The 23,883-nt window shown below is 61.8% G+C and overlaps 3 protein-coding genes across 3 annotated transcripts; 1 reads left to right on the top strand and 2 right to left on the bottom strand.

The window, feature by feature from the left end:
* Positions 1 to 607: 607 nt before the first annotated feature.
* Positions 608 to 9,645, bottom strand: LOC309590295 (uncharacterized protein; the record flags this gene model as incomplete). The annotated part of the gene is made up of 16 exons (XM_082311416.1): positions 9,508 to 9,645; positions 9,142 to 9,330; positions 8,896 to 9,058; positions 8,515 to 8,657; positions 7,904 to 8,103; positions 7,179 to 7,528; positions 6,743 to 6,815; positions 6,157 to 6,498; positions 4,261 to 4,702; positions 3,561 to 3,749; positions 3,315 to 3,477; positions 2,394 to 2,536; positions 1,946 to 2,145; positions 1,518 to 1,867; positions 1,049 to 1,121; positions 608 to 965 (listed from the first exon to the last, which is right to left on the bottom strand). Exons 1-16 carry the CDS (start codon positions 9,634 to 9,636, stop codon positions 608 to 610), a joined length of 3,507 nt encoding a protein of 1,168 aa, XP_082167542.1. The 5' UTR covers positions 9,637 to 9,645.
* A 3,475-nt stretch (positions 9,646 to 13,120) lies between these two features.
* Positions 13,121 to 16,622, bottom strand: PLPP6 (phospholipid phosphatase 6). Its single transcript, XM_082312018.1, has 3 exons — positions 16,606 to 16,622; positions 15,921 to 16,339; positions 13,121 to 14,023 (listed from the first exon to the last, which is right to left on the bottom strand). The coding sequence occupies exons 2-3, from the start codon at positions 16,321 to 16,323 to the stop codon at positions 13,653 to 13,655; spliced, it is 774 nt and encodes a 257-aa protein (XP_082168144.1). The 5' UTR covers positions 16,324 to 16,339; positions 16,606 to 16,622; the 3' UTR covers positions 13,121 to 13,652.
* Positions 16,623 to 16,977: 355 nt separating this feature from the next.
* FAM78B (family with sequence similarity 78 member B) lies at positions 16,978 to 19,610 on the top strand. Its single transcript, XM_082313308.1, has 2 exons — positions 16,978 to 17,251; positions 18,677 to 19,610. The coding sequence occupies exons 1-2, from the start codon at positions 16,989 to 16,991 to the stop codon at positions 19,197 to 19,199; spliced, it is 786 nt and encodes a 261-aa protein (XP_082169434.1). The 5' UTR covers positions 16,978 to 16,988; the 3' UTR covers positions 19,200 to 19,610.
* The last annotated feature ends 4,273 nt before the right edge of the window (positions 19,611 to 23,883 follow it).

A 23,883-nucleotide genomic window follows, 5' to 3' on the forward strand; every position in this document is an offset into this window, starting at 1 on the left:
CGCGCGGCTTCACCCGCCCAGCAGCCGCCCGGCGGCCATGTCGGTTGAGGGCAGAGCCCGGGCTGGGGCCCGGCCGTGGCGGGGCAGGGGTGAGGGATGGCCGCGGGGCTGGGCCGCCAGGCCGCGGGGCGCGCAGGCCGGCTGTGGGGTGCGAGTGGCCAGGGCGCTGCCCGCGGGCTGGCCAGGCCCTGCGTGTGCAGGACAGACACCTCAGGACGGACACCAGAGACTGAGGCAGCCCACACAGTGGGGTCCCTGGCCCCCGCGGCACAGGGACAAACTTTATTGCCCTTTTCCTGAGGCGCCCTGGCCAGGCGAGTTCCCGGTTTCCCGGCCACCTCTGCACCAGCCTCACCCAGGGGTAGTGCCTGCAGGCCAGGATTTCGGGAAGGGGAGCCATCCCTGCGCTCGGGGCAGCCCCCGACAAGGCCTGGCGTGGCCCTGGCACAGCAGGAAGGCGAGACAGACCCGGCTGCGTCCTCAGGGAACCGACTCCCTCCGTGCCTCCTGATGTGGCGGCAGACCTAGCAAGAGACTACAGAAATGCCCAGGCCCAAAGGAAAGGAAGAAGGTTGCCAGGAGGACCCACTGTCTCCTTCATTGTAGGTTAAGGCGTGAGTGAGACATAGACAAGGGTGGCCACAATCAAACCGATGCTGAAGAAGACCTTGAAGATGTGGGGCACGGTGCTGGATCGGGGAGGACGGTCCCTGGCTCTGGTTTGCAGGGGCTTGACCACACGCTGCCGCTGGGTGAGGATGGCCTCCCTGGCGCCCGCCCACTCGCCCGGGCCCCGCAGGCGGTACTGGTACGGCGTGCAGGGCCCAAAGACCACCTCCAGCGCCAGCTTGGGGTCGGTGAGGAAGAGGGTGAGCAGGTTGGGCTTGACCCCCACCTGGCAGGCGAGCTCGTCCATGTAGGGGATGTAGTCCACCTGGATGGTGTGCCGCCGGCTCCTCACGTACCTGCGGGCAAGGAGGGCAGGCAGGCTTGGCACGTGGGCACAGGGGTAATGGTGGCAGCGGCGATGCTTGCGCAGGGTCCTTACCGCTTGGCCATTTTCTCCTTGGTTTGCGTGACGTCAGCCAGCATGTCGGCCGATGGCAGCAGGTCCTGCAGCCCTGGGGAAGAGGAGGCTGTGGCTGGAGGGAGGGCTGTGCTCCCGCCATGGTATGGCTGGCTATGCAGCCCAGGCTGGCCTCTGCTTGCACAAAAAAGCCTTTGGGGCTTTGGGGATGTGCCATCACAGCAGGAGCAAAGCAAGAGGCATGAGTGAAAAAAGTAATGGTAGGAAAGGAGAGGGAGAAGGTGGTTTGCAGGCAACGGGACCTGTTAGTGGTCCCCGCAAGAGAAGATGAGCACGAGGCTCATTGCAAAATGCAGCGCTGGTTTTTGTCCTTATGAATAAGCAAAAGGAGGTCAACAAAGGTGAGTGGAGGGAGGCAGTGTGCAAGGGGATGCTGCTAGTTGCCTTGCCGTGGCCAAGGGAGCCATACCCCCCACCCTGCCTCGCTTACCCTTAAAGACACGGGTGGCCCAGCGACACTGGAGCTCGGAGATTGGCATGATGGCACCCAGGGGCTGGACGAAGCCGATGAAAGCCAGCGTCGGCTTCTCCAGGTTGAGAGGGAACATGAATTTGTAGAGGGGGATCTGGTTCTCCACCACCTTCACGCAGCCCTCGAGGAAGGGGAAGGAGAAGCTGTATCCCGTGGCGAAGACCACAGCATCGATGTCTTCCCTGGTGCCATCCTCGAAGATGGCAGATGTCTCCGTGAACTCCTGGATGTTTGGCTTCACCAGCACCCTGCCTGAAATGATGCAGTTGGGCAGGTCGTCATTGATGGTCAGGTGCTGGCTAAGGACCCTGGAAGGCACAGACAGACCTTGTGCAGGGGACGGGCCGTGCTGGGACAGGTCCCTGGGGTGCTGCCAGGGCGCTCACCGGTGCCGGGGCTGGAGGCCATAGAGCGCGTGGTCAAAGCGGGCGTTCAGCTTCCTCTCCAGGAAAAAGCTGCTGGCGTTGTGGGGCAGCAAGCTTTGGAGGAGCTGTAAGAAGCGGCTGATGTAGCAGAAGTCAAAGGGGTACCCGCCGTCTGCCACCCGGTGCAGCACCCAGGTCCCACGCTTGGTGCTGAGGAAGACCTGGGAGGAAGGAGAGGGGAGTTGGTGGCATGGCAGCATCCTCGGGACCGGGCTGGGCCCTCGCCGTGCTCCTTGGACAGGGGTGCCGGCACAGCTGCTGGGGCCACAACAGCCACCCGCACCGAGAGGGGATGGGGTGCTTGTGGCTGGCTGCTGGAGGGAGGGGAGCCCACTGCATGGTGGGGGGTTGCTCGATGCCCTCCACGGTCCAAATGAGCACCCCAGCCCCAAGGGCTCTCCCAGCGCACCTGCTTGGCTGTGTGGCTCAGCTCCACTGCGATGTCAATGCCTGAATTCCCGGTGCCAACCACGACCACCCGCTTCCCCGAAAAGAACTGTGGGCTCTTATAGTCCCGGCTGTGCAGGTACCAGCCCTCAAACTTTTCCAGCCCTGGAAGAGAGAGGGAAGCCATGCTGGGCAGGGACATGGAGCAGGGTGTGGCTGAGTCCCCGCTCAGACTGGTGGTGTGTTTTGGGAACAGGCTGGGACCAGCGTGACCAACGGCAGTGATGCAGCCCTGGGATGGTGCCCAGAGAGGCGGTGGCATCTCCAGCTTGGGAGATGCTCAGCGTGGCTCTGAGCATCCTGCTCTGGCTTTGGGGCTGGCCTGGCTTAGAGCAGGGCTTGGACTGGAGACTTCCAGGCTCCCATCCCGAAATTCTCCTGCACTTCCTCCCCAGTGCCAGGTCTTGGGGGTAGAGGAGCAGCCAGGGTCTGTGCCGTCCCGCCAGACCCTGGTGACCCTGTGCTCCAGCCTGTTCCCCACGCAAAGAGGGTCTCCACAGCTGAAAGCCCTCCAGGCACTTTTGCCTGGCACCCGGAGGAGAAGGCCACCACCAGCACCGAGCTCTCAAGCCTTGCTGGGGTGCCGGCAAGCCCATCGGGTGTGTGGCCAGCAGCTCGGGGAGCCTGTCTCTGGTGGGAGAGGTAAGCTGGTAGCGGTGGCACCTGCCAGCAGGGCACTTTGGTTGGGTGCTGACAGCATGGCAAGAGCCACCAAGAACGGACCACCAAGAGGGGTAGGATAGCAGCATGCTCATGCAATCCCACCTGGTGTGTTAACTTGTGGAGGCATTTTTGGCAGCAGCCAGAGCGGGGTGGGGGTTAAGCTGGAGAGGAGGGGGTTCCCAGGGGTGTCAGGGAGCAGGAGCAGCCCGCGGGGTGGTACCTGGGAAGGCGCTCAGCGGGAGGTGCGCCTCGGTGTGGTGCCCGGTGCACACCAGCACAGCGTCGAAGACGGCCGCCTCCTGCTTCCCCTCGCTCTCCGTCACCACCTCCCACTGGCCCGTGGCGGCAAAGTCGGGGCGCTTGGCCACGCGGCACACGCTGGTCTGGGTGCGGGGGGAGCGGGCATCAGGCACCCCGCGCCCCCCGGCCCCGCCACCGCCTCCCCCCCGGGACCCCCGGCTCTCACCCTGAAGCGGATGTGGCGGAGCAGGTCGAAGCGCTGGGCGTACATGCGGAAGTACTCCATGATCTTGGAGTTGTGCATGTAGTTGGGGAAGTCGTCGGGGATGGGGAAGTCGCTGAAGCACATCATCTCCTTGGAGGTGTTGATGATGACGGAGCGGTAGATGCTGGCGCGGCCCTCCTCGGGCTGCTCCTGCGGGAGCGGGGTACGGCTCGGCGCTGGCGTGGGAAGCTGGGGCTGCGGGTTTGCAGCGGACACCTGCCTCCCCTGCCTGGCGCCTCACCATGCCCGTAGGTGCAGGATTAAGCCACAGGTGGTTGTAGCACCCGTCCCTGCACCTGGCTCCCTCCTGCAGGTGCAACCACCCGCTCCGCAAAATGGGGGAGAGGAAGCTCTGGGTTGGCGGGGGCCATGCAGCAGTGGGCGTGGGCGGGGTGGGGGGGGCCCTGGGGCGAGGTCCTTGGGGAGGGTCCGTCCTGCTGCTGGTGGGAAGGAGATGGGCCCAGTGTGGCTGGCACACCAGCTGGCACTGCGGGGACCTCCTGCTGCCGCAGCAGGTTTTTTTTTTCTGCGGTTTTCCGCAGCAGCCCACCTGCTGCACGCATGCAAAGCAGGGGAGTGGTGCTTCGTTTGCTGCCAATGACTGATCCCAATCCCATCCGCGCTCGTGCCGCGGGGCCGGCTGGCACGATCCAGGGCTTACCTCAAAGCGCCAGAGCCCCCCGATGTCCCCGCTCCTCTCGAAGCAGGTGGGTACCAGCCCCTCATCCAGGCAGCATTTCAGGGCACAAAGGCCAGAGGCACCAGCCCCGATGATGGCTACTCGCTGGGCAGCCATGTCCCGCGGTGCGGTGGTGGCAAGGATGGCGGGGAAGCCTCGGCGGGGGGCAGCACGCGCTGAAGGGGGTGCGGAGCCCGGTGGGTCACACCGGGGGGAACGCGCGGTGCTGCTCGGTGGGGGGTGGCTGTGCCTGCGCTTCCCGTGGGCAACCGAGGCCAGCTGGGGTGTCACAGTGTGTTTCTTCCAGACATGATCTACAGGTTCCCCCGCCGCCGTGCCACACCTCCTGCCTGCACCCGCCCTCCACAAGGCGCTCGTTAAGTTCTGTAAGCGCTTAATGATGCCGACCCTGCCCCGGGACTTCCTGGGTGCGGGGGCCAAGATGTGGCCATGCTCCAGATTTCGTCAGGTCGTGGCATGGAAGACAAAACCAGGGGGGTGCTCAGGGCACTGGTGGCCAGCAGCCGTGCTGACTGTGGTGCGTGGTGGCCAGGAACCCCTGTGTCCTGGTTTCAGCTGGGATAGAGTTAATTTTCTTCCTAGTGGCTGGCATAGTGCTGTGTTTTGGATTCAGTATGAGAATAATGCTGATAACACGCTGATGTTTTAGTTGTTGCTAAGTAGTGCTTACACCAGTCAAGGACTTTTCAGCTTCCCATGCTCTGCCCAGTGCACGAGAAGCTGGGAGGGGGCACAGCCGGGACAGCTGATTCAAAGTGGCCGCAGGGATATTCTGTACCGTATGATGTCATGCTCAGCATATAAAGCTGGGGGAAGAAGAAGGAAGGGGGGGACGTTCGGAGTGATGGTGTTCGTCTTCCCAAGTAACTCTTACACGTGATGGGGCCCTGCTTTCCTGGAGACGGCTGAGCACCTGCCTGCCAATGGGAAGTAGGGAATGAATTCCTTGCTTTACTTTGCTTGTGTGCATGGCTTTTGCTTTACCTATTAAACTGTCTTTATCTCAACCCACGAGTTTTCTCACTTTTACCCTTCCGATTCTCTCCCCCATCCCACTGTGAGGGGAGTGAGCGAGCGGCTGCGTGGTGCTTAGTTGCCGGCTGGGGTTAAACCACGATACCCTGTCGCCACTCCGGGTCCCCAACCCACCCAGCCGTCCTCCGGAGGGGCTGCATGCAGGTGACGAGGGTGGCACTGAGCCATGCCGCTGTGAGCACCGTGACCTGCTTTGGCAGCACACACCCTGGGCAAGGCTGTTTTGCTGTGGATACATGCATGTGCATGCGTGTGCATGCATGCAGCCCACGCTGCTGCAGAGCCGGAGCTGTGCCGCTGGCGCAAGGATGACCTCAAACCTGTGCGCGTCCTCCTGGCACGGAGGGGGACAGGGTGGTGTCAGGAATGGGACGGACGCCTGGCTCTGTTTAACACACTTTTATCCAGTTAGGAAATCTGTTGTGCCTTTGCTGCTTAGCTCTTGCGTGAGTGTAGCCAGTGGTGGCTCAGCCAGGTTATAGGCAACAGGAAAACCGGTGCAGCCCAGCTGGGTCGAAAGCACTGCCCAAGAGGGACTGGATTTTACCCTGCGTGTGAGCAGGTTTCCTTGTCCATCCCCGGTGGCGGCTCCCTGGGAGAAGGTGCAGAGCGGGCACCAGGCATTATTTTGGCAGCTGGGGAGGCTCCACACACCCCGAGCTTGCAGTGTGGCCACAGCGGGGCCTTGCCGGGCAGGACGAGGGCTCCTGCCAGCACTGGGGTGCACAGGCTGCTGTGGGGCAGGGGGTGGCTGGCCAGCCCTGCTGGCACACCGCAAAGCCTCCCTTCCCTCTGGGCAGCCCAGCAAGAGCAGACACCTACAAGTAAGCAAAAATGACAGCGAGGACGGCCACAGCCCCGACCAGCTTGAAGATGAGGGGCACGGTGGGGGCCGAGGGGTGCTCCTCCACACGCCGCGTCTGCATGGGCTTGATGATGCGCTGCCGCTGGGTGAGGATGGCCTCCCTGGCGCCTGCCCACTCGCCCGGGCCCCGCAGGCGGTACTGGTATGGCGTGCAGGGCCCGAAGACCACCTCCAGCGCCAGCTTGGGGTCAGTGAGGAAGAGGGTGAGCAGGTTGGGCTTGACCCCCACCTGGCAGGCGAGCTCGTCCATGTAGGGGATGTAATCCACCTGGATGGTATGCCGCCGGCTCCTCACGTACCTGCGGGCAGGGAGGGCAGGGGGGCGCTGGCGGCAGAGCCAGCAGATGCCCCGTGTGCCGGCAAGGTGGTATTGGACGGACCGCCATCGGGAAGGATCAGCAGGGTGGGGGTAGTGCAGCCAAGCGCATCCCTGCCATCCATTGGCAAAGCCAAATGTGCCAGGACGCAGCCAGGGGACAGAACGGGTGCCCATGAGCAGCCGTGTCCAAACCAGCCCCTTCCCTCTTCCCCGGGGTGTCTTACCGCTTTGCCATCGCTTCCGTTTTCTGCTTGATGTCAGCCTCCATGTCGTGCCGTGGGGGCAGCTTGTTCAGCCCTAGCGAGGATAAGCCACAGCATGGGGATGCTGCACCCCACTGGCAACAGTGGCCGCTGCGGTGCCCTTGCCTGGGTGCTCTGCCCCTGCCGGCACCACTGTGGCGAGTGGTCTGGCACCTGAGGCGTGTCCAGGCTCCTTGGGATGGGAAGGAGCAGCCCATGGGGCTGAGGGTACGGATGTCCCTGCACTGCTCAGGCAAAAGCCCGGCTCAGCACGATGGCTGAAAGACGGCCATGCCATTGCCCACAACCAGGATGGCACAGCCAGCTGCTATGTCCCAAACACAGCTGGACACCATCTGTCCCAGCTCCGGGGGCACAGGCTCAGGCTGCAGCCACAGGGGAGGTTTCCCTCACTTACCCTTGAAGACGCGGGTGGCCCAGCGACACTGGAGCTCGGAGATTGGCATGATGGCGCCCAGGGGCTGGATGAGGCCGATGAAAGCCAGCGTCGGCTTTTCCAGGTCGGGGGGGAACATGAATTTGTAGAGGGGGATCTGGTTCTCCACCACCTTCACGCAGCCCTCGAGGAAGGGGAAGGAGAAGCTGTATCCCGTGGCGAAGACCACAGCATCGATGTCTTCCCTGGTGCCATCCGCGAAGATGGCAGATGTCTCCGTGAACTCCTGGACATTCGGCTTCACCAGCACCTTGCCCGAAATGATACGGTTGGGCAGGTCGTCATTGACGGACGGGTGCTGGTCAATGATCCTGGAAGGCACAAGGAGGCATCAGGGTGCTGGGGTGGGGTGTCTCTGCTCCGTGTCCTGCTGCGGCCACTGCTCCCTGCTCCGAGGATGCTCATCCCCAGGGATGCTCAGCCCTGAGGATGCTCATCACCAGTGGGCCTTGTCCCCCACGGATACTTGGCAGCTGCTACTGCACTGGTGCCACCAAGGGTCCCCAGGAGGGGCACTGGTGGCTCCCTCGAGCATTGCCTGGTCACACCACAGCTATTAACTGGGTTTCCAGGGCTGGTGCCTCAGCCCCAGCCTGGGCACAGGGAGCATGGAAATGGCGAAGCAGGGCTGGACACGGGGGGATCTGGGGGGGTCCCTTGTGGGCAGGGGGAGCTTTTGTTGGCACCTGTGCTTTGGCTTCAGGCCGTAGTGCGAGTGGTCAAACCTCGCGTTCAGCTGCTTCTCTGCGAAGTCGCTCACCATGGAGGGGCTCATCAGCTGCTTCAGGAACATCTTCATGCGGGTGGTGAAGACGACGTCAATGGGGTAGCCCTGATCTCCAACACGGTTGAGGATCCATGCACCCCGACGGGTGCTAAGGAAGACCTGGGTGAGGAAGGAAGCATCGCCTCCTGAAGGCTGTGACGATCCTGGGGGGCTGCCCCAGGGGGGCCATGTCCTCACACCAGGATCACACCTCTTCACACTGCCTGGGTGTTGGGCAAAGACCCAGAGCGAGCCAGAGGTGGGCACCAGGCAGGGAGAGGTAGGGAAGAGCCGCAGGGGCAGCCCCAGCCCAGGGCTCAGGGATGGAAATCAGGGTATCGTATGGGATCGAGTCTCAGCTGCCGCTGCTGCCTGGCAACTGGGATTGCCAGGTGCCAGCACTGCCAAATACAGCGAGTGCTGGGACAGAGTGGCGGCTGTGCCAGCGCCTTGGTCCTGGTGTCCCTGTGTAGCCGGCAGCATCCCACGGGGGGCTGCCCTGCCCGCTGGGACCCTGCTCCTGCTGCTCACCTGCTTGGCCGTTTGGCTGATCTCCACGGCCAGGTCCAACCCTGAATTCCCAATCCCAATGACGACGACCCTCTTGTCCGTGAAATCCTGGGCATCCTTGTAGTCTCTGCTGTGGAGGTAGCGGCCCTTGAACTTCTCGATGCCTGCGGGTGGGGAGGAGGGATGCTTGGCTTCCTGGTGCTGGAGGGTCACCTCCCCAAAAACTGAAGCGGGGACACTCCCTGGCCCCTCCAGACCCCTCCTGGGTAGCGTGGGAGCACTCCCCGTGTTGAAGCAAGGCAGGTAAACGCTGAGGCTGGGAGGAAGAGCAGCAGGGTGAACAGGGGTTCCCGTGGCTGAGCTTTCTGGGGTCTCTCCTTGCACCAGGGCGCGGGGCGGTACCTGGGAAGGCGCTCAGCGGGAGGTGCGCCTCGGTGTGGTGCCCGGTGCACACCAGCACAGCGTCGAAGACGGCCGCCTCCTGCTTCCCCTCGCTCTCCGTCACCACCTCCCACTGGCCCGTGGCAGCAAAGTCGGGGCGCTTGGCCACGCGGCACACGCTGGTCTGGGTGCGGGGGGAGCGGGCATCAGGCACCCCGCGCCCCCCGGCCCCGCCACCGCCGCCCCCCCGGGACCCCCGGCTCTCACCCTGAAGCGGATGTGGCGGAGCAGGTCGAAGCGCTGGGCGTACATGCGGAAGTACTCCATGATCTTGGAGTTGTGCATGTAGTTGGGGAAGTCGTCGGGGATGGGGAAGTCGCTGAAGCACATCATCTCCTTGGAGGTGTTGATGATGACGGAGCGGTAGATGCTGGCGCGGCCCTCCTCGGGCTGCTCCTGCGGGAGCGGGGCACAGCTTGGTGCTGGCACAGGGGCAGCACTGGGGAGGGACGGCTGGGGCTGAGGTGGTGGCCCTTTGTGTGGAGCCCCTGCCCTCAGCCAGGGCCACCAGCTGCTGATCCCCGGCTGCCGTGCTGCTGACCCCCACCAGGGCACGTGGCTCGCAGGGATTACCTCAAACCTCCAGAGCCCCCCGATGTCCCGGGTCCTCTCGAAGCAGACGGGCTCCAGCCCCTCTTGCAGGCAGGCTTTGATGGCACACAGCCCGCTGCTGCCCCCTCCGATGATGGCCACCTTCACCATGCTGCCCTCCACCACTGGGTCTCTGCCTGGGGACAGTGCCAGAGAGCGGGGCTGAGGGGCGAGCATGGCAGCCGTGCAAAATTTTGGCCCTGTGCACCAAAGAGGTCCCAAGCTGAGAGGCAGCCCCCCAGAAGTCTGTCTGGGGCTGCGAGGCAACTGCTATTCCAGGGACCTGGCCAGTGCTGGTGTTTTGCACCACTGAGGTGTTGCCTCTGGATGCCACGGGGAGAAATGCTATCGAGTGCCAGGGAGCCTCGAAATCTCCCTGCCCACGCCAAGTCCCGGCGATGGAGGCGTGCCAGAGTGCTGTGCCCTGCCTCGGGTACCGATAGCTCCCTCCCAAGTAGGTAACAACCCCTCCGCCCGCCCTTTGCCCTCTCCCTTCCCCGGGGAGATGTCTGTCGTGCCGCCCCAGCACCCACAGTGCTGGCGGCCCGCGGGGAGGCCCTCAACCGACCTGCGGCCGCGGGAGTGGCAGCCCGGGGAAGGCCAGCGGCAGGCGGGGAGCCGTGTGAGGGTCTCTGCCGGGTTGCTCCGACCCGTGACGCCGGACGGCGGCCTGGCTTTAGGGAGTGTGGCGGCGGCGAGCGGGGCCTCCCCCTCCGTCACTCCTCCCATGGGGCCGGAGAGAGGAAGCCAGCACCCAGCTGGCTCCCGGCCGGCTGCTCGGCTTTTCCGGCAGCGGCTCTCGCCGCAGCCTCAGACAGCGGGGTAAGGAGCCGTCCCACGCTCCCCACCAGGAACCCCCACGTGGGGACACGGGGTTGCAGGGGATACAGAGACACAGCCAGCCCCCGTGGCACGCACGCCAGATAAACAAACACTGCCCTGAACTTTTATCTCTGGGATTATCAGGATCAGCCCGACCCTGTTTATGCTGGTACCCAGCGGCAGATGTGGCTCCAGCTGCTCCAGTGGCACACGGCACCTCATCGCCCCCCATGCCCCTGGGCTGGGCATGTCAGCACAGTGTCCCCGTAGCCACAGCTCGCTCCTGGCCCATCGGAGTCCTGGGGCCAATGGGACCCTGGTGTGAGAGACACCGCACCGCCGGGATGTCACTGGTGGCAGGGCAGTGCGTCTGGCTAGGAAGAGGCTCTCCCCAGCGGTGCGAGGCACAGACCGGCCGGCCTGGGAGCACACCGCTGGCTCCTGGTCCGCTCGCAGCCAGCCAGCCCCTGGGGCTGCAGGGGAAATTTGCTCTCCTGTGTCCAGAGAGCTGAGCAAGGCACCTGGCTATGGAGGGGCCAAGCTCTGCAGCTGAAATGGTTTTAACCTTCTAAAACTCATAGTATGTTTGCAGTAAATGTAATAAAGCTCTTTCTGTCCCCCACTGTTGACAAGGGCTGTGTGGGGCAGAGGCGCCGAGCTGCCAGCCCACACTCCGTGCCTGCCTGTCGAAAAGCATCGAAAGCATCTCTTACCAGGTAGGGGGATCGGCACGGGGATGGTGAGGAGGCAGCACTGGCAGCGCTACCCTCCCTGCTCCGCTCGCAGCTGCCTTCTGGCTCTTTTGCAAGCTCTGCGGGGACTGCCCAAGGGCGACAGGTACAGGGGACTTCTCCCAGCTCTCAACCCCACCGCTGTGCTATGAAACTTCTGTGCTTTGAATTTGCCCTTCTCCTTTGGCGGCTGCAAGAGGCTGCACAGCCCTGGACTTTGCCCCTGCTGTGCTTGGGCTGATGGCCCAGCCGAACCGTGCCGTCAGGCACAGGGGATGGTGGGAGTGCACCAGCGTCAAGCCACGGCATTTCAGTCAAGACTGGCTTGTTGATATCCGAGGGAAAGCCATGGTTCTCCACGCCTGGCAAGCACTCAGGATGGGCAGTGTGGTGGGCAGCGCGTGCAGACGCATCTGCTCAGGGCTTCTGCAGTGGGCAGAGGTGCTGTGGGACAAGCGGAGCAGAAAGCACCAGTCTCCTCCTTCCTGTCAGCTGCCTGGTGCCTGTGCTCGGAGGAGCAGTGACAAGTGACAAGCACGGGAGGAGACCAAAGGTCTCGCTGGCGGAGGTGGGGAGAAGCAGAGAGGAGGTGAGAGGGCAGCCCCTGACCCAGCGGGGCTGCGCACTGGTGATGGCCGGTGCCACCAAGCAACTTGTGGAGGGTCCTGCAAGTGAGCCGGGAGCAACTTTTAGCATGCACGTGCATGTGGGAACAAGCCACAGGTGCACAGAATTGCTGCCGTACTGCTCCATGGCCTGGAGAGGAAGACCCCAACAGCTGTAAGAACCGCTTGGACGAAAAGCACCCCGTGTTTGGGAAAAAGTAGAGCTAAGATGTTCTGGCACAGCTCAACAAGCCCTGATCACCCCAAACTCTGACCACGCTGGCGCGTGCCGCCTGCCTGCGATCCCGCAGCCACCGCAGAGCTCGTCTCTGCCTCGGGGTGGGAGGGCTGGCTGGGGTGGCCAGCTGCTGCCATGCATGTGCCGCACCAGCCCAGCCGGCTGCTGGGTGTGCAGTGCAACCCAGGGGATTTTTTTTTTTTTTGGCCACTGTACGAGTCCCAGACTGGAATGCAAACCCACAGCTGGTAGCTTCACCAGCTCAGGGTGCCAGTAAGTCACAGCTCAGCTCTGGGGGAACCTTGTCATGCCAAGCACTCTCATTTCAGCCCCTGTGTAACTGACGGTGAGTGACAGACAGAGACAAGGTGCTTGTACCAGCAACCCTCAGGCTGCTCCTGCATACTTCACCCAGAGGAACAGCACACTTAAACACTGCCTGGCTTTAATATGATTTAATCCGTGCTTTCCAGGCCCTGAGCGCACTAATAGACCTTAATGGCCATGATGAGCTTCACCTGGGCCCAGTCACCTCCACCCACATGCTGGGAGTAGTATTTAAGCTCAGTCCAGAGCCCCTCACTCCCTGTCTGGCTGTGGTCCTTGTTAATGTGGATCCTGTGCTTTTTCTGGCTCAATCTCAGCCCTGGCTCATTACAGAGAGCTCCTCCTGGTCCCCTCCTGCCAAGGATGAGCAGTCTTCTATGAAAAACAGGCTGCCAGGACCAATGGTGCCAGGGTAGGAGAGCCAGCCTGCCCAGAGCACAGGGAGCCAGGGCCCCTTGCTGTGGGAGGTGCAGGTAAGGCTCAGCTCCCAGGGCTGCCCAGCAGCCTGGGCAAGGGTGAATTGCCAGCCAGGGCTGTGGGGAAGGGGCTCGCTCCGCAGTGTGCTGTCAGCACCACTGGTAACATGCTGACAAACAGGAATTGCTGTGAATGCTCTGTACCCCCTGGGAGACTGAAAATCCTGTGGAGGGGGGAAGAAGCTGTAAAGCTCTGCACAAGGACTTCAGGAGCAGGCTGCTGCTGGGAGCTGCTTCCCCAGTTACCTGCTCTCTTAGAGTTGGCATGGATGGACCAAACCCTCAGTTGCACCATCTTTTCCCCATGGCTCTGGGAGCTGGGTGCTTGTGTCCTTCTCAGTTGAGATCTGGCTGCAATGCTTAAATCAAGAGCAATAGGGAAGAGACGCATTGCTTAGGAAGGCAGAGCTCTTTATAAACCTGAGGACAGACCCCAGTGAGTCCCCTCCAGGCAGACATTATGGAGCAGGCTGTGCAGGGCATGCTCACGACAGCAATATGGTCAGTGTACTTACAGTATACAGATACACAGGCAATTGCAGAGAAATCTCTGCAAAGCCACAACTACCACATACACCATGGGCTAACGCAGCAGGTGCCCAGCAAGGGCATACCAATTCACAGTATCAGCAGTGAGCTGCCAGATGAATGTGTTGAGCCCTCCCCAGGCTCTGCAGGGACTGTTTTATCCACAGGAGAACAGTCAGTGCAGCTGCTTGGCCACTGCACGCCCTACCTGACAGCCCATCAGGAGGGCAAAACAGCACCAAATGTCTAAGTGCGGGCCCAGGAGCCTGCAGCTCTGCTAGTGTTGAAGTCTTGGCTGGATAGGTGGGGTCTAGGATGTGAGTTCAAGTCCCAGTATCCCCTCCCTGTGCACGCTTAGAAAACTGGGTGCGTGCCTCCTCCTTTGGGAGGGACCCAGCCATCAGTGGCTCCAGAGCGCAAAGAGGGCAGGTGCGCTGAGCGGGGACAGCCAGCAGTACTCCACCACGCTGTACAGCGCATAGCCCAGCAGCAAACCAAAGAGCACGTCCGTCACGTTGTGCCTGCCCAGCATAACCCTTGAAACGCCGACGATGAGAGCCCAGAGCACCACGAGGACTCGCAGCGGGACGGCGAGCACCAGGTGGTGCAGAACGAAGCGGCAGACCAGGGCGGCTCTGGTGGCGTGGCCCGACGGAAAGGAGTACTTGTCCACCGAGATGGTGACGAACATGTCCATCTTGTTGTGGGTGGGTCGCCGCCGCTTGACGAGCCCTTTCACCACGGCCACCAGCACGAGATCCAGCAGCAATGCTAGGAAACAGTAACAGTCAGTGAGCAAGAAAGGAAAGGTTTGTTCCCCCCCCCCAGGAAAACAAAGCAAGAATCAAACCAAAGCCATCAGCTAAGAAAATGAGCACCTGGCTACCAAAACCTGCTAGGAGAGGCAGTATTTCCTATGGCTACGATGCCCAGATAGGGAGACCATGGCACTCATCCAGTGCTTGGCTTTCTCCAGCACGAGAACATCTTCAGTCTCCACTCTTGCTGCATGCAGCCTCTGCCTGCCACAGCCAGCAACAGGACTTGACCTGGCTCGCACCTGAGAGCTCTTGTTTCCGTGTAAAATCTGATCTCGCCATGACTCGGGGCTCAAACTGACCCTTAATCTGAAGGCAGCAGAGGGGTTAATATTCCCCACAACTCCCTTCCCGTCATCCTGTGCTGCCTCAGCATTGCTTTGCCTCCCCTCATGGCTGGGGGTCAAACTACCTGGGTGAATGATCAACCCACTTCAATCAGGGCGAGGGGTCCTGAGCTTGCATGGTGCTGCCAGGGCTCCCGCAGTCTGGCTTCTCCCTGCTGCTGCGGGGGAATTAATGCCAGAAAGTTAACCATGCTTTGGTTTTCAAGAGCTGAATAAAGGATGATTTAAATAATGCCAGCTAAAGGTTGTTGTAATAGAAGTCAGAGGCGAAGCACACGTGAGAAGTGTTCAGCCAGTATTTGGCAAGAGCAGCTTCTCATGTAGGGCAGAGGGTGCTTTCTCCATCCCCGTTAGCTCAGCTGGCGCAGCGCTCACAGCCAGGGCTACTTCTTCCAAGGAAGCCTTGTGTGAGGGACTGACTTCTGCTTGCCCTAAGGCTTGTTTCTGGGCACTAAATCTTTCAGTCACTTCAGTTCATTCCCTTTGGTTAATCATTTAAGAACAAATATTTTTTTTCCACATGTGACCCTAGTTCAATTGCTTTTTTTTCCCCATGTGGTTTGGAAGATTCAACTTGGAAATTAGGGAAAACTCCTCCCCCACGGGGGTGCTGCGACCCTGGGACAGGGCCCCAGAGATGTGGGTGGCTCTGGCCCAGAGCGCTGAGGGCCAGACAAGGCCCTGGTGCTGGGACACCTCGGAGCAAAGGTGAGGTCAGAGGCTTCCAGGTCCCTTCCCACAGCTCTGCTGTGAGACTGTAATTTAACCATGTGCTGCTAGGTGAAAAAGATGCACAAAACCATTTTTCCCACCAAGCAAATTTCAATTTAAATGATAAGCGTGAGGTACCAATTATTTGCAACTTAATAAAAGAGTAAGAACCTGAAAAGGTCTGTTCCTCTGGAGCTACTACAGTTTCTAAATGAGCAAAAATGAAGAATCTAAGTATACCTAATAGGACAAGATGCTGGGGGTGTGGGGGGGAATATTACACCACACGAAATTAAAATGCATGCTTTAAACCAAGTTTCCTTACTGGCTGATACAGATCAATCTGTGCAGGTACTGCCTGCAGGGAGCCCAAGAGTGCAGACATCCGTGTGCCAGAGCAGCTTTTCAGGGAAAAGGGCGGGTGTCTCAACACTAGGCCGCTGCACCTGGAATGCGCTGTTCTGATAAGCTAAGGAACTAAAAGAGAGTTCAGCTCTCTGGAAGTTTTGTGCAACTGCAGGAGCAGTTTAGCTGACAGAAGTTTCGCAGTGTGTGGTTGGAGCTGTGACAGATGAGCCATGCCCACGCCACCACTCCTCCACCAGGGTTGCTCAGTCTGGTACCAGGCACCCCAGATGAGCCTGTACCGGTTACTCAAAATCAGCCGACTCCCTCAGGGCTGCAGGAGGCTGAGGTTGACTCGGCTCTGCCCCATCCTCCCGGTCCCATCCTCCCCCCGCGGCTCCAGCCAGCCCCCGCCTGCGGAGCCCCTTGGTGAGCCCCCAGCCTCACCGAAGAGCAGGTTGAGCAGCACCTCCCTGGCGGCTGAGCTGTCGCTCTGGCAGAGCCCGTAGAAGGTGCCCAGCAGCCAGGGGATGCCGTGCCCCGAAACCTCGATGACCTTCATCAGGGGCCGTGCGCTGCCCCAGGCCGAGCCCTCTCCGGCGCAGACGCCCAGGCGCTTGGAGGCCCAGAGGTCGATGGCGAGCAGGGAGCTGAGGGCGATGCCCAGGAAGGAGGGGTTCAGCTTCATGCAGTCCTCCTCGGGCAGCGGGGCCGCCGCGGAGCCGCCCGACTCCTTGCGGCGTGAGGGGCTGTCCGGGGCGCCGGGGCTGCGCTGGCTGACGAGGGACAGGAACTCCGGGCGGCTGCTGCCGCCGCCGCGTCGCTCGCGGCTGCTGCGGGGGCTCGGCATGGCGAGAGGCGGCGGCCTGGGGGAGGCGGGGGCCGGTCACCGGCTGCCGGGCCTGCTCTGCCGCCCGGGAGCCCGCCGGTCACCCCCTGCCCGCGCCTGATTCTCCCCCCACCTCACCGCAACCTGCCACCGGCCCCGGGCCTGCCCCCGGGCCTGCCCCCGCGCCCTGCCCGGCACCTCCCGCTGCCGCACCGCCGGGGCCCGCCGCCCGCCTCCCCCCTCCCGCTCTGTCCCCGCTGCCGCCCGCGCCCCCCCACCCCCGCCTCCCGGCTCCCCCGGTACCAGGCGGCCCCGGCGCGGCCCCGCTTCCTCTTCCGCCTCCCCCCGTGACGCAGCCGGTTGCCATGGAGCCAGGACGCCCCGGGGCGGGGCCGCGGCGCCCCCTGGCGGCGGGGAGGTCCCCGCCGCGCCCCGGGGCGGGGATCCCTGGCCGCGCCCCGCCCCGCGCACGTGCCCGCCCCGGCCGGCGTACGGCGGCCGGCGAGGGCCGCAAGAGGCGCGGCGGCGGCGGCGCCTTCGCCCTGCCGGCGCCGGTGCGGGCGCCGGTGCGCGGGCGGCGATGCGCGGCGGCGGGCGGGCGGCGGCGGGGGGACGGGCCGCCCCCCCGGCCCCGCGGCTCGGCGGCGGCGGCGGCGGCGGGTGACGACGGCGCGGCGGCGGCGGCGATGGGGTGCCTGCAGAGCGTGGCCTGCAAGGCGCGGGTGCGTCGGGAGCAGATCGTGGTGTCGGACGTGTCGGCCACCATCGAGCCGGCGGCCACCGCCATCGAGGAGAGCTCGCCGGTGGTGCTGCGGTACCGGACGCCCTACTTCCGCGCCTCGGCCCGCGTCCTCATGCCGCCCATCGCCCGGCGGCACACCTGGGTGGTGGGCTGGATCCAGGCCTGCAACCACATGGAGTTCTACAACACCTACAGCGACCTCGGCGTGTGAGCACCGGCACCGGCACCGGGGCGGGAAGGGGGACGGGGGCGCGGGGGCCCTGCGGCCGGCACCGGGCCGGGCACGGCACGGGCAGCGCCACCGGCCGCGGGCCCCCGCCCGGCTCCCCGGCTCCCGGCCGCTGCGCCCCCGGGCCCCGGCTGTCGCACCCCTGCCCCGCGTCTACACCCGCGGCCGCGCACGGGCATCGCCTTCACCCCGCTCCCGGCTCCCCTCGTCCCACAGCCGGCTCCGGCGCCGGCCGGGCGGCCTGACGCTGGCTGGTTCGAGGGCTTTGCGGCCGCCGTCCCCCGCCAAGTCACGTTTCTTCTGGGGCCGGGTCGTGAGCGCGGGCGGTGCTGGGGGATTTGCCCCCTTGGCTTGCGTTCAAAGGGGGAAGCGTTGCCGTGCTCGGCAGAAACGCCTGCTGGAAACCAACTTTTCCCGAGGCCGAGTGCGCGGGTGTCTCGGGGGGACGCCGAGGGGCAAAGCTGTCGGCCCTGTCGCCGTGTCTTCTCCCGTTCGGAAGGGGTGATGCGAGAGGGGGCAGCGAATGGCCGGAGGGGCCCGTTCTGGCGGCCTCCTGCTGCCGGTGCCCGGGGGCACCGGGGAGCAGCGGGTCCTCGTGCTGCCCGCCCGCGTCCTTGCGTCATGGCAGATTCGTTTGCACGTGGCACTGGAGCGCTTGGGGACGTTGGAGCGAGGGGAGGTCGCCTCTTGTCCGGGGGATAGCAGCCAGGTGTCCCCAGCCGCTTGCAGGCAGCTCCAGAGCCCAGACGCGTTTGAAGCCAGAGCCTGGACTCAGCGGGAGGTTTCACCAAAGCTCCCCGCTTGTAATTGCCACATGGAGGTCGTCTCCCTTGCCGTAGCCGCACGGTGTTGCTAACGTGGTCGGCAGCCAAGATTTGGGCTGGAATTTCCCCCTCAGCCATATTGCAGGGATTTCATCGCACCAGCGGCAGGTGTAATTGCAGTGTTTAATTATTGTACGTGTCTCTGTGCAGACGTGTATTTAGAGGCATAAAAATTGCAGAGCTTTATCGCAGGAGGGGGCTGCTGACAGGCTTGGTCAGTGCCGCGGTCACGGTGCTGCAGCTGGCAGATGGGGAAGGCTGTTCTGCTCTGGCGCAGGAGCTGATTAAGGAGAGAGTGGCTCCAGAGAGGTTCAGCAATGAGTTTTGGCCCAGTTGGTTTGATTGCAGGTTAATTAAAATAGTGTTTTGCTGGCAGAACAAAGGCTTCAGCTAGCCGTGACTGGCTTGGCGAAGGAACTGAAGCCAAATTTGTTCTTGAAGGAGGTCCTTGAGAGCTTGCTGCAGGCAGGGAGAGGGTCTCCAAGCTGCTTGCCTCCTTGTTGCTCCCTCCCTGTCCCTTGCCGGGCACTGTCGCTGCCGTTTCCCCGCTAACCTGGCCTTTCTCTTCCCATTTGCTAGGTCAAGCTGGGAGCTGCCCGACCTGCGAGAAGGAAGAGTAAAAGCCATCAGCGATTCAGATGGCGTGAGCTACCCCTGGTACGGAAACACCACAGAAACTGTGACCCTGGTCGGGCCCACTAACAAGATATCTAGGTTCTCGGTGAGCATGAATGACAATTTCTACCCCAGCGTGACGTGGGCTGTCCCTGTGAGCAACAGTAACGTGCCGCTGCTGACCAGGATTAAAAGGGACCAGAGCTTTACCACGTGGCTGGTGGCCATGAACACCACCACTAAGGAAAAGATCATCTTGCAGACTATAAAATGGAGGATGCGAGTGGACATTGAGGTTGATCCCATGCAGCTGCTGGGGCAGCGGGCACGGCTGGTGGGAAGGACTCAGCAGGAGCAGCCCCGGATCCTCAGCAGGATGGAGCCCATCCCACCAAACGCACTAGTGAAACCCAATGCCAACGATGCCCAAGTCCTCATGTGGAGACCCAAGCGAGGCCAGCCTATAGTTGTGATACCTCCCAAGTAGAGCAGCGCCAGTGCGCGCATGTGAGGACCTGGGTGCTGTCAGCCTGCTGCAAACGAACGGGGTTTCTGAGCCAAAGTAGACCTCTTTGGTTCTCCTGCCTTTGTAGCTGTGGTTGGAATCATGGCTCCTCCTTAGTCAGAAAGAGAGCCTGGCCGGCGCGGGGGCGCGGAAGAAGGATCGCTGAGCTGGAGGATTTCCCAGGAAGCAGAATCGAGTACTTCTTAGGGGCTTGCGGCTGGCAAAGAGGCTGTCTGACCTAAACGACTCATCTTTCCTTGCAGGGCAGTGCAAGGAGCATGAGTGCGATCGAACCGTGCCTGTGGCAAATGCTGCTTTCCACCCAACTGGAGGGAGAAGCGGAGACCGTGCCTGCTGGACGCGGAGGGCTCCTGCGGTGACCCTTCCTGCCGGGGTGCGGGTGTCCCCGCGGTGTCTATACCTATGCATTTCAGATCGATAATCGGCCCCTCGCCCTGCCTGCTGGGACTGGGCAGGAGGGCCTGGGAGCGGAGCGGGAGCCTGATGCTGGCCATCACCGCTGTCCGGGAGGGGTTTTCCGCAGCCAAGGGGGAGCGGGATGTTTTGCATGCGTCTGGGTGTGTTTGGAGTAGTTGTGAGCGTAGGAGATGCCATAGCTCTTTTCTGTCTTGGAGTGAGACCTAAGGGCAGGTTAGATGTCCTTTTGTTTTAAGGTGCACTAAATCTTTGCAGTTCCTCAACCTTCCCCCCTCCCCCCAAAATCCTGCTGGCCCTTTTCTTGTGGAAGCAAAACTGATTCTCAGCCGAGCAAGAAACTGGGAGCCTGTTCACCCAGCCCAGGGTGAGCAGGTGCTCGCTGCCCGTGGGGTATCCAAACCAGCTTGGAATTACCCTGGGACTTGCATGCTTCCACTGCAGACCCAAGTCCCTTGCAAGAAGTTGGGTGCTTGCTCATTTTCCACGCAAATGCTGGCTTACGTGGAGATCCTTCTCCCCCTCAGCCACCCAGGGAGCAGGGTAGATACTGGCAGGGATGCCGGCACTGGCGGGGAGGGGATGGCACGCCTTGCGGTAACTCCCCAGGCTCTGCAGAGGTGGGGGTCTCCTCTCCATGGGTCAGAGGCAGGGATGTGAGCAGAGGCTGCACGGGGCAGGCCTGGGTTTGCCTGGGAAGGAGGCAAGCGTGCTGCCTCCTGCTGCTGCAGGCATTTGGGGGGTAACGGGGTTTTCTTTGCCTTTCTCCTCGCCCCTTGCTGCCTGGATGGCTGGCATTGTCTGGTCTGTGGGGCGGTGCTGGTGACATTGGCTGCCACCTGCAATTCCCGACATTTCGCCCTTGGGATGCAGCAGAGGCAAAAGCCGCGGTGGCGCTGCTGATGCCCCAGGTGCCCCGTCACTCCCGGGCAGATGGTTACGGCTTTCGCTGCTTTGTCCGCTCCATCCGCTGCCCCAGCACAAGCCCTGTGGCTCCTCTGGCTCACGCCCCTGCCTTCGCACCACGGGAGGTTTGTGCCGCCCTGGGGATGTGGGTAATTCCCTCTGGGAGGGTCCCATCCGCTGTCCCGCTGCCAGGAGAGCCTGGGGAGGGTCGCCATGTTCGGCACTTCCACGCACAGCCTTTCCTGTGGTATTAGCAGCGCTGCCCTCAGCCTGGCTGTCGGGACACCCAGCCCGGCGCTGCTTTGCTCCCCCCGGTGTGCCGGCACATCCTTGTGGCATCGCTCTGCAGAGCGCGGCCAAGCTCCTGCAAAGCTTCAGCCATGCCTTGTGCTTTTCCAGGGCAGGATGTGCACCCCGGTCCCCGCTGGCGAATGGGCTCCCCAGGCATCTTAGACCAAAAATCCCTGTGAAATCCCTGTGCTACTTATTATTCTCAGTAGTGTTTGCTGCTGATTCGATTCTATTTATTTTTCTTTTGGGAGCGTTGCATTTTGATGCCTCGACGCACACTTCCTCGTGCCGGGACCGGCGGTCCTGCTCCTCCTGCTCGGCCTCGTGGGCGAGCTGGGAACCTGCTGCTTTCGGTGCCTACGTCTGGCTTTTGCCGGGGGCTACAGCCTTGCGGTGGGAGAATTTTGGAGGGAGAGGGGGCTCTGAGCTTTGGTTTGTTGTGTTTTCTGGAGCAAAGCTTCTACTGGGAGCTTGCCAGCACGGGAAGGTGTCCTGCTCTTGTGAGACTCTGCCCATGGTTTTGTCCTGGTACGGGATCGACGGCAGCTTTTGCCACCACTGATGTTTCATTTTTCAAAAAGCGTGGGGAAGAGGGTTAGAAACTTTAAATACAGTTTTCCTTAAGACTGGGGGGAGGAGGAGGAAGGGTAAGCACCTTTCAGTTTGAAATAAGGCAGATGTATGTTTTTGACCCAGCGGGACAGAAATGTCTGTGGCAGCACTAGCACTAAAAAGCCAGAGAAAGAGGTTCCCCGCCAAACGGGTAGCCCCGAGGTGGGCTCCTGACCGGGAGAGGATGCTGCATCCAGAGAGGCTGTGCGAGCCAGCTCCCCAAAACCCGTGGGGAAGGGCCGGGGCTGTGCTTGGGGGCTGTGCACCAGCCGTCAGCCTGGGGAGCTGCTGCGGCACCGCTGAGTGCCAGCCGGCTGGGAGGGGGGGAGCTGGTGCAGGGATGCTGTTGAATTTGTTGCCACCTTTTGGGATGTGCTGGCCGTCTGGAGCCTCGACACATTGTCTGCTGCGTCGGCATGACACCGAGACAGCAGCAGCCGCTGTTTCTGTCCGTGCATGTCTGCAGCATCCCCTGGGAGGTGCTCGGTGCCTGGCCGCAGCCGTGTGCCTGCGCTGCCAGGGCTGCCCCAGCCTGCAGGCAGGCTCTGGCTGAGCCCCGGGGCCATGCCTGTGTTCCCCTCTCCGGGCTCCTGTGCTGGCTCCTTCTCCGATGGCTGGATTTGATGCACTTAACTCGGTTTGATGCATGGGTTGTCTTCATAGGCATTTCCCCATTTTAAAAAAAAAAAAAAAAGTTTGTAAAAATTGTTTGCAAAAGAAAAATTGCGAACAATATTTGCAAAAACTTGCAGGCATTTTGCATGTTCGCAAAAGGTGCGTGTTCACGCTCGGAGGGAGGTGCTGGGCGAGCCTCTCCCCGAGCTCAGTAGCACTGACCGCTGGAGCCTGGCGGCGGGTGGGAGCTCCCACGTGTGAGTCTGGGTTCAGCTCACGTCCCCGTGGCCCGCAGCTGTACTGACGGGTGCCCTGAGCAGGAGCCCTTCCCCGCACCCCTCTTTTGTACCAGCACCCCGTTATCTCAGGGAGGGGCAGGTCACGGGAATGCCCGCCTGCACGCTGCCCTCTTGCCCTGAGCCTCGGGGTGTCCCTTCCCCTCCGTCCCCGTCCTCGGGCCACTTATTTATTTATTTATTTATTTATTTATTTATTTATTTATTCAGGTTTATTTAAGTTATTTATTGGTATTTATTGACGGCTGGAAGTTGGGGGGTCATTTCTGCTGGATGGCAGGGGCAGCTGGGTCCCCCCCCGCCCAGCCCCCTGCATTTTGGGGTGCTGCTGCATGTTCGGGAGCACCGCTGGGGAGGGATGCTTGCAGGCCCCTGCGTTCCCGTCCTCTTTCGGAGCTGGTGGGGAGAAAGGAAGGGGAATCACATCGGTGCCTGCAGGGAGGACACCCGGTGCCTGTCCCCTTCCCTCAGAAGCTCGAAGCCCCCCGTGCCCCCTCCCCAGGCGCTGTGCTCCCTCCCCTGCCCCTCCGTATTTATTGACCCAGCCTCCTGGCATTTCTCCGTTCGGCTCCCGCTGGATTTGCTGTTGCCAATTTCCAGAGATGGTGAGAAGAGCCAGGACGTGTGGGTGTCGCTATGGAGAAAAGACCAAACCAGGTATTCTGCTGCCGCGTGGGGAAAATCGCAAGGAGAAGAGGAAAGCTGGTTTTGCAGAGTGCCTTAAACACAAATGACTTTACTGAGTAGGGGGCTTGGCTTCTGTCTCTGGATGTTATTACCAACTCGAACAAATGTTGCATTTCACTTCTCTGGGATTAAAAGAAAACCACTCGAGCTCTACTGGAACCAAACCCTGTGTTTGCTTGAGTCCGTCTGGCTGGCTTGCATCTCCAGGGCCATGGCAGCGCTGGGGAGCAGGCAGGAATTTGTGGGCTCTCGGCCATCCTGGCACGGCGGTGGGACCAGCGGCTGCCCCTGCTGGCTTTAAGCCCCTGGGTCTGGTGATGGGACTCGCTCCCCCTTGTCCTGACCCACAGGTGGCTTCTCTGGTGTCCCAGAGGGGTTGTGCTGGCCCTGCAGTGCCCCTTCCCTGGGGATGCTGAGAGCAGCCTGCTTGCATAAAGCTTGCGGTGGGGCCGTGTCCTCGGGCTGCCTCGCGCCTTCCAGAAATGGGGCAGTCGGTTGGAAAGCTCTGGTGGGGGGCGGGCAGACAGCCCTTTTTCCCTTAGGAAAGTAGATCAAGGCCGAGGGACCGGCAAGAAACCCAGGAGCTCCTGCAGCCTGGCCATGGGAATGTGCCAAGATTGATAAGGCTGAAAAACTACACAGAAAAGGGATGTTTCCCTTTTGAAATTGCAAAGCCCCCTCCCACTTCTTGCAGAGCAAAAGAGGGGGAACAAGAGTCAACCCAGAAACCAGGTGGCTTTGTTTTCTAGTAAGGATAACGGCGAATTTCATAACGAAGATTCATTTAAAAGTCATTTGGGGAAAAATAGAATATTCACTGCATA

The sequence above is a fragment of the Platalea leucorodia genome (genome assembly GCF_965183815.1).
Source record: "Platalea leucorodia genome assembly, chromosome: 5".
Lineage (NCBI taxonomy): Eukaryota > Metazoa > Chordata > Aves > Pelecaniformes > Threskiornithidae > Platalea > Platalea leucorodia.